Consider the following 9,073-nt stretch of genomic DNA (forward strand, 5'->3'; position numbering starts at 1 on the left):
AGTGATACATGCAAAAGCACATCAAGCAGACACACAGTGAGCCCAGACAACACCGCACAGAGGTTGACAAGGCACAGGTAAAATGATTGGTAAATTATTTTGAATTACATACAACAAATTTCATGCAAATAACAGACAGAGGAGCAGACATGCAGCATGCAGGACCCCTTGAATGGGGTACAGCGACAATTATTGCCACTTACAAAGACGAAAAAAAGTAATGATTTTGTGCAAAGTAAAACCAAAGCAACAGCACACAAAGAAAAAACAAAACATGCAGCATGCAGGAAACCACCACCAAATGAGATGACAGGGACAGAAGGAAAGAAGATAACTAAGAACTAAAATAAATACTTACAACTAAATCATTGGACTTGTCTGTGAAAAAAAAAAAAAAAAAAGTGAAATTAGGTTTTCTTGTAGCGTGACTGCCGGGCTAGGTAGAGGCTGACGGCCTCCTCCTTAGGAACCTGTTCGAAGGATTTGGCAATGGGGGCGGGTGCATCGGAGGACAAATTGGCGCTAACCTCTCGAAGAGCTGCAGGTGAATTGGTGTAGCTTTCCCGAAGGGCCTTCATTAATGATGTTGCATAACCTGCAGACATAATAATAATAATAATAATAATAATAATACTGTATAAAGATCATTGCCACTGATCACAGATGTCTCGTGCGCCATCTCAAAATATGATAGAACTGCATGACACTGCTTACCGTATGAGGCTGCCTCTTTGATGGGACGCACCACATGGGCACCTTTTCTGAAGCGCGGATACCGCACGCAGTACTTCTCCGTCCCATCACTTCTCCGTGCTGTCTCGCGGTTGGCATTGTGATTGTAATGCAGCGCCGCTAAGAGAAGCCTACAAAATAACACATTTGAGAAAAATTTTTAAACTTGGTGTATGTATGACAAAATACTACAATAGGCATGATAATAGGTACTATTATTACTATAAAAGGCATAATAATTGGCAGTATTATTCCATTGGATAGCACTGACCTGCTATACATCCCAAGGTATGAAAACCCTGTGTGCTTGGGCGCGAAGTGCAAGATGAGGGAGTGGTAAGCCTCAAGGGAGAAGGTCTGGTGCTGTGGAGACAGCTGTCGAACATCTTTCAGTAAGGCAGTCCTCATGATTATGTTCTCCAACTTTACTGCTGCCAATGAGCCTGCAAAGACCAAGACAGGTAGGCAGGGAGGCAGACAGACACACAGATGGAAAAAGTACAAATAGACAAGAAGATAGATAGATAAAATTTATTTTTTAAATGGAAACACATGAAATTGTTCTGCATATGAATTATAGCAAACATAAACAGTAAACAGAATGTTATGAGATTGACATGTGACCTTTGTGATGAAATTATTTGTTCATTCCCTGGCAAAGCATCCAGACAATCACTCAGACAGCAAATACAACAAAACTGTAGAGCGTGCATAATACCACATACTGCGTTGCGTGTACTGTACCTGGGTCCAGCCACTCTTTGTTGCGCTGATCCCCGTCTAGAGGGCCATGGGCACAACTGGAGAAGGCAGGGGTGTCATGGTCATGGATGTCCTGGATGTGGTTGACTAAACTTCTCCATTTGGCCTCCATGACCGCTGGGTTGCCATCTGGGGTTGAGGCTGCAATCCAATTGAGGTGATTCACTATAGCAGGCCTCCACAACTGTAGTTGGTCACACTCTTTTGAAGCTGCATCCAATGCCTTCCCAGACCTGTTTTAGAACAAATGGTATTAATTGATATGCACTAACAAAAACTGCTTCAAGGTTCCAACAATGGATACATACTTTTGGCAATGTGCCACACATCAAAATAATGTTGTGTCCCTTCAGGGCTCAGTTCCTCTCTCACCCATTTGGCAACCTAAGGAGAAATAAACAAACTTTTGTGGATGATTGACCTGTGTGGCCCTCAGTGCATCAGCAAACCACAAACATCCAGCTTCAGTGCAATTCAGATAATTACATTCTATACTGCATTTTTCAAACTACCAAAGCTACAGTACACAAAAAAATGAGCATTCAAAATGGTCTATGTTGGTTTTAAATTATCTCACTTGTGGTGGGGGTCACACGTGTAAGGTGGCTCCTCATCAAACAAGTCCTCCTCATCCTCCTCATGCATCGGCTCTTCGGGCACCCACGATAATTCACTGATGACAGAGGCATTATCATCTTCATCTGTCTGTTCAGGACTAGCGAGGGGAGTGGAGGTTTGTGGGCCGAATGACGTCTGTGTGCCCACACTGACCATCTTGGGCTTCAGGTTAACCTGCACAGCTGTGGAGAGGCAGTAAACATACCCAAACATGTGACAATCATGGCAAATCTAAGCGGCTATGTTTTGGTGTAGGCTATGTATTAATTTAATCAATGTGTATGGAAATGTCCTGCTTGCATAGATCCTGGCAATGTTTTAGACAGAATATCTACCCCTTAAAATACCCAAGATTTACCGCGAGACCATCGGGGGGGCTTCAAATAACACTGTGTCCCAGCGTCAGAAGTGGAGGAGGGCAAGGGCTGATCCCCGGTATCGACACTCTCCACAGTGTCTACACTGTCCACGGTCTCCTGCTGTGAGGCATCTGTCAACATCTTGCGAAAACAAATATAAAAAAGGGTCAGCAAATGGGACGTGTGTGCTACAACTAGTTTCCCAGTGTTAACAATAACCTATGGCACAGCCGTACCAAAATCAAAACAGTGTGAGTGGGTGAGAAAAAGGCTAAGAGGGTACACAAGAGAAAAAAGGTTGGGAACCACTGACTTAGATTACAGTACAGTGGACCCTGATATGCGCTACTCAATGTTTTAAAAAATACATAAAAGACATTCAGAACATATTTGATGATGTTGAAGGTTACTGTTAAATGTTTACACCAATACTAGTGGTAATAAATGTCTAGAGTACATGTGGTGCATAAACTCTATGAGGTAGTGAATTTACTGAGAGGTAGCTAAACTCTGAAGTGAGAAGTGGATAAACTGTTTCTGACATTTCAGCGGTGGGTAAACTGCGTTTACTTGCGTTTAGCCTCCACTACAGCCCTGGCGACACGGTCACGGTCAAATATATGTGAAAGAGAACCGTAGCAGTCTAACACAAAACGCAAACACACTATTGTGAAAGCCGCTGCTTGATCATCACCACTGATCCAAACACTAGCCATGAAGCTTTCATGACGATATGGACATTTACTTCAGGGCAATTTTGTTTTGGTTCCTATTCGTGAATCACGAAATATGCTCTTCTAATGTCAGAGTGATCATGCTTGTAGTGGAGGCTGTGTCAAAGGGATGCAAAAAATACACAGAGCTAGCTAATACGCAGCTTGTAAACATTAACGTTAGCATGATGCTTACCGTGGCAATATTTCGCTTGCGGCAGACGGTGTCTCTCGACCTCGGGACAGGGCAAGCAGAGAGGTTTGGATTCACAGACGGCACGGCGGTAGGAATGAACTTAGCCATCCTCTCACTCTTTAAACCAAGTGAAACCATCTTGGCATCCCCTGAGTGGTAATCCTCCTCCTTGAAATGCGCGCTGCATATTCTCGAGTAGGCGGTGACAGAGCTAGCTGAAAAATCTGCCCGCCTAATCTTGACAAATTGCACCCAGCTTCGGAAGATCCCTTTGTCCTTGGGGAAACAATGGACCCTATGTCCAGTTTTGCTGGAGTTCTTGCACCCGGCACAAACACAGTAATAAACCATTTTGTCTATTTATTATCTACTCTTTCTCTTTCTCTAAGCTATCTGTTATGCTATGCTATGCTATGCTATGCTATCTCTCACTATCTATTTATGCTATGTTATGTTATGTTATGTTATGCTATGCTATGGTATCTATCTATCTATCTATCTATCTATCTACAGTAATATATTGTTATTATTAATTATAGTAGCTATATTATAGTCTTGTTATGTTAATTAGATATGATTATTTGGATTGCTTTGGATTTTTGGATCTGGACTGGATTACTTTTTGATTTGGATTTCCCTTTTGGATTTGTTTGCTTTTTGTGACCTCTTCCATTTTCCAGGTAATGGAGCCAGCAAGAAAGAGGAGATCCTCCCCTGTCTGGGCTCAACAGAAGCATCAGTGTCCTCATTTATACCAGCTGGCACTGGCATTATTATGTTCCCCTGCATCCTCTGTTCGTTGTGAAAGGATCTTTTCCAAGGCTGGAGAGATTTTGTCCGAGAAGAGGAATCGTCTAAACCCCAACACACTTGAAATAAATCTGTTTCTCAATAAAAATCTATTGTAATCCTTCCTTCCAGACTATTCTGTTGCAGTTTACTTTATTACACTCCCTCCCTCATAAGCACTGCACTCAACACATTGTCACTGTTGTTGTTCATACTGTCACTATCCAAACAATTTATGAATAATTAATTAACTCTGTGTGACAGTTGTCTCTTCACAAGTAAATTCAGACAGAGAAAGATAGCCTATATATTTTATATTATACACAGGTAATGGACAAATGTCTGCTCAGGTCTTTTTATTATTGCAAATGAAAGGTTACAGACATTAACAGTGAGAAGAAAATAAATAAATAAAACAGACTGGTTCAGAATGAATTAATTTGTCTGCTATTTCTTTGCACAGTAGCTAGGTGTCACTAGTGAGCAATGCTGAATGAAGCTTCGAGTAATGAACCTTTTGGCTCAAGCAATGGGCTGCGAGGTCTCAGTGGTTCAGGAAGCCTCATTTTGCCATCACTAGTCACAGGAATAAATGCTCAGAAACGTTCACAATAGCAAAACAAGACTTCGCAGTGAGTGTGAGTGTGTGTGTGTGACATAAATATTCCATGGGATGAGGATCAGGTGTGACTGTAATCAGTAACATTGCAGGTGTATGGTGTAATCAGTCCAGGGAGATGCATGATGGGAAATGTAGTGAAAAGTCAATATTCAGGTGAAGGTGCTCTCTGATGGCCGGAGAGGGAGGTTACGGTTTGTGTTTGTAATAGCAATAAATAGTTTTTTTTCCAGTTCAGGCATCACATGGTTTTGTGTTTATGTGAAGCTGTTGCATTAAATGGAAATGGTACCAGACGCTTAATACATAATTATAAAATGTCTATATGTTTATAAAAGTTACTTGTTTCATGCCTCATGTTTAAATCAATTTTTCTAGTCATGATTTGTGCAACCAAAAACTCATTTCAAGCGTTTGAGATTGTTGGTGAACTTTTAAATACTATACTTTTAGAAAATTTCTTTAGAAGTATGCAGTGACACTTGAGTCATTACTAGTTAGTTAACATGATCTTCACTTTAGAGTACAGATTCAAATAATTAGTAATTCCCATATATAGTAACACTTGAGTCATTAGTTAGTTACCATGATTCTTACAGTAGTTACTAATGAAAAGCCAATCCTAAAGTGTAGAATCTTCTTGTCATGATCGGACAAAACTGGAAACAGTTGCAGGTTCTCAAAAGTGTTTATTAAGCTCAAAAGGGTCAGACAAACAGTTCAGAACAAAGGAGGGCGGCGACTCAAGCTCGTGCAGGGACTTGATGGTCTGTGGTGCGCTGGTGCTGTGACTGTGATGAATCCCGATCCCGGTGCTGGAGTGCGGTGAGTCCAATGACAAAGAACAGGAACGGCAGGAAGACACGGCAGGCGAACAAAGACACGGCAACTCCACGGGAAACACAGACACGGCAAACACAGGACCTCAACAAACAATCCGACACTGGAACAGAGAATGGTGTGAGTATATATAGGGAATGGAAATGAATAGCAGCTGTGAACAGTGATTGATGATGATGATGATCAGCTGGAGCGCTGACAGACACGTGAGCGGGACAACGCCCACTCACACATACAACAACGACACGAGGCAAGAAGGAAACAATGCATTCAACAACCGTGACAGTACCCCCTCCTCTAGGAACGCCTCACGGCGTTCCCAGACTCCCTTACCTGTCGATTGTAATCATTGATAAGAGAGTGATCCAGGATGTCACGAGCCGGAACCCAACTTCTCTCCTCCGGACCGTAACCTTCCCAGTCCACCAGGTACTGGAATCCGCGTCCCCTCCGCCTAGAGTCCATAATGCGACGGACCGAATAGGAAGGTTCCCCATCTACGAGTCGCGGCGGTGGGGGAACCGGGGCAGGCGGATTAATGCGGGGAAAAAAAACGGGTTTAATTTTGGACACGTGGAATACCGGATGAATTCTCCTGTACACTAAAGAGAGGGTGAGGCGGACTGCCACCGGACTAACAATTTTGGTGACAGAAAACGGGCCAATGAATTTAGGAGCCAGTTTATTGGATACGGAGCGGAGCGGAATGTTCTTAGTAGAAAGCCACACTTTGGAACCGACGACGTATACGGGAGGCCTAGACCGGTGGCGATCGGCCTTGGCCTTGATGCGCGCCCGCACACGGAGGAGAGTCTCACGGGCTCTTGTCCATGTGCGGTGACACCTCTGGACAAAGGCGTGAGCGGAGGGGACCGCGACTTCGGATTCCAGACTGGGAAAGACCGGTGGCTGGTATCCTATACTACACTCAAAAGGAGATAGGCCCGTAGCTGACACTGGCAACGAATTGTGGGCGTACTCCACCATAGGCAGTTGCTGACTCCAGGAGGAAGGATTCCTGGCAGCCGTACATCGCAAGGTTCTCTCCAGATCTTGGTTGGCTCTCTCAGTTTGACCATTGCTCTGAGGGTGAAACCCGGAAGACAGACTAACCGTCGCCCCCAGTAACTTACAAAACTCTCGCCAAAATTTGGACATAAATTGGGGACCCCTGTCGGAAACCACGTCTGTCGGGAGGCCATGTAACCGAAAGACGTGATTAACGACTGCAACCGCTGTCTCCTTGGCTGAGGGTAATTTGGGCAAGGGAACAAAGTGGGCTGCCTTCGAGAATCGGTCCACCACGGTTAAAACTACCGTGTTACCCTGGGAGGGTGGGAGGGCGGTAACAAAATCTAGAGCGATATGGGACCAGGGTCTCGAAGGCACCGACAGCGGTTGGAGTAACCCATCTGGGGGTCGATTAGACGACTTACCAATAGCACAAACTGAGCAAGCCAAAACAAAATCGTGAACGTCGCGAGCCATAAGCGGCCACCAGAATCGTTGTTTGACCAAATAGAGGGTGCGACTAACTCCTGGATGACAGGCTAGACTAGAACAATGGCCCCACCGAATAACGTCTGGACGTAGTTCCTCCGGCACAAATAAGCGGTTCGGTGGGCACCGGATCGGAGGCGTTACCCCTTCTAGAGCCTTCTTGACTCTCGATTCGACCTCCCAAGTGAGCGTAGAGATAATTAGGGTCTCAGGAAAAATACGCTCGGGAGTAGGTGCGTGTTCGGATCGATCAAAAATACGCGACAAAGAATCGGGTTTGATGTTTTTGGAACCCGGACGATACGAGAGGGTAAAATCAAAACGGCCGAAAAAAAGTGCCCACCGCGCCTGCCTGGAGTTCAACCTTTTAGCGGATCTAATGTACTCCAGATTCTTATGATCCGTCCAGACAATAAAGGGTACCCCGGACCCCTCTAACCAATGACGCCATTCTTCCAAGGCTAACTTGACCGCCAACAACTCCCTGTTGCCAATGTCGTAATTTTGTTCAGCTGGTGATAAGCGATGGGATAAAAACGCGCATGGATGCATCTTGTTGTCTGAAGGTGAGCGTTGTGAAAGAACTGCGCCTACCCCCACCTCTGACGCGTCGACCTCCACCACAAACTGACGTGAGGAATCAGGGGCGATTAAGATGGGAGCCGAAACAAAGCGGCTATTGAGGTTGGAAAAAGCAGTCTCGGCTGCTTCCGACCGCCTGAACGCAGTTCTGGGGGAGGTCAAGGCAGTCAGAGGTGCGGCTAGTTGGCTAAAGTTGCGAATAAAACGCCGGTAGAAATTGGCGAACCCCAGAAACCTCTGTAGGGCCTTACGGGAATCTGGGTTTGGCCACTCTACCACAGCCTTAACTTTGTCAGGATCCATACGCATACCCTCAGCCGACACGATGTGTCCTAAGAAAGGAACCGACTGTGCATGAAAAGCGCATTTCTCCGCCTTGACAAAAAGCCCATTCTCTAGCAACCTCTGGAGTACTCGTCGGACGTGCTGCACGTGTTCCTGGAGAGACGAGGAAAAAATCAGAATGTCATCCAGGTAAACATAAATAAACTGATCGATCATGTCTCGCAGCACGTCATTGACGAGTGCCTGGAAGACTGCGGGACTGTTGGACAAACCGAAGGGCATGACCAAGTATTCAAAGTGCCCCCTAGGGGTGTTAAAGGCAGTCTTCCATTCATCCCCCTTCCTGATACGGACCAAATGATAAGCATTACGTAAGTCCAGCTTTGTGAAGATGGATGCTCCCTGCATCCTCTCGAAGGCTGAAGACATCAGCGGCAAAGGATAAGTATTCTTTACCGTGATGTTGTTCAGCCCCCGGTAATCAATACAAGGTCGCAGCGACCCATCCTTCCTCCCCACAAAAAAGAACCCCGCCCCCGCTGGAGATGAGGAAGGTTGGATGAACCCGGATGCTAGAGAATCAGAAATATATTTCTCCATAGCCTCCCTCTCCGGAACCGAGAGTGAATAAATCTTGCCCTTAGGCGGAGACTTACCTGACAGTAAATCTATAGCACAGTCGTAGGGACGGTGCGGAGGGAGAGAAGCAGCCCTTGACTTACTGAACACTTCCCTCAGGTCACGGTACTCCGCGGGCACGTTTGATAAATCCACTGCTTCCTCCTGCAATACAGGAACAGAGACAACAGAACAGGCAGACACAAGACAAGAACTATGACATTCAGCGCTCCAGGCTGATATGGTTCTCTGTTTCCAGTCAATGCGGGGGTTGTGTTGATGGAGCCAGGGGTGACCCAAGACAATGGGGGTGTGATGGGAGTCCGTGATGTAGAATGATATTGTCTCTGCATGGTTCCCTGAGGTGATGAGTGTAATGTTCTCGGTGGCCTGGAAGATGGTTGGTAGTGACTGTCCATTGAGTGCATGTACAGTGATTCTCTGGGGAAGTGTTCTGAGT

The 9,073-nt window shown here is 45.4% G+C and overlaps 1 protein-coding gene across 1 annotated transcript; it reads right to left on the reverse strand.

Moving 5' to 3' along the window:
• Positions 1 to 354: 354 nt before the first annotated feature.
• LOC311081463 (uncharacterized protein) lies at positions 355 to 1,713 on the reverse strand. Its single transcript, XM_084111998.1, has 4 exons — positions 1,477 to 1,713; positions 1,004 to 1,175; positions 715 to 863; positions 355 to 595 (listed from the first exon to the last, which is right to left on the reverse strand). Exons 1-4 carry the CDS (start codon positions 1,604 to 1,606, stop codon positions 408 to 410), a joined length of 639 nt encoding a protein of 212 aa, XP_083968124.1. The 5' UTR covers positions 1,607 to 1,713; the 3' UTR covers positions 355 to 407.
• Positions 1,714 to 9,073: the final 7,360 nt, after the last annotated feature.

This window comes from Abramis brama (genome assembly GCF_963993115.1).
Source record: "Abramis brama genome assembly, chromosome: 4".
Lineage (NCBI taxonomy): Eukaryota > Metazoa > Chordata > Actinopteri > Cypriniformes > Leuciscidae > Abramis > Abramis brama.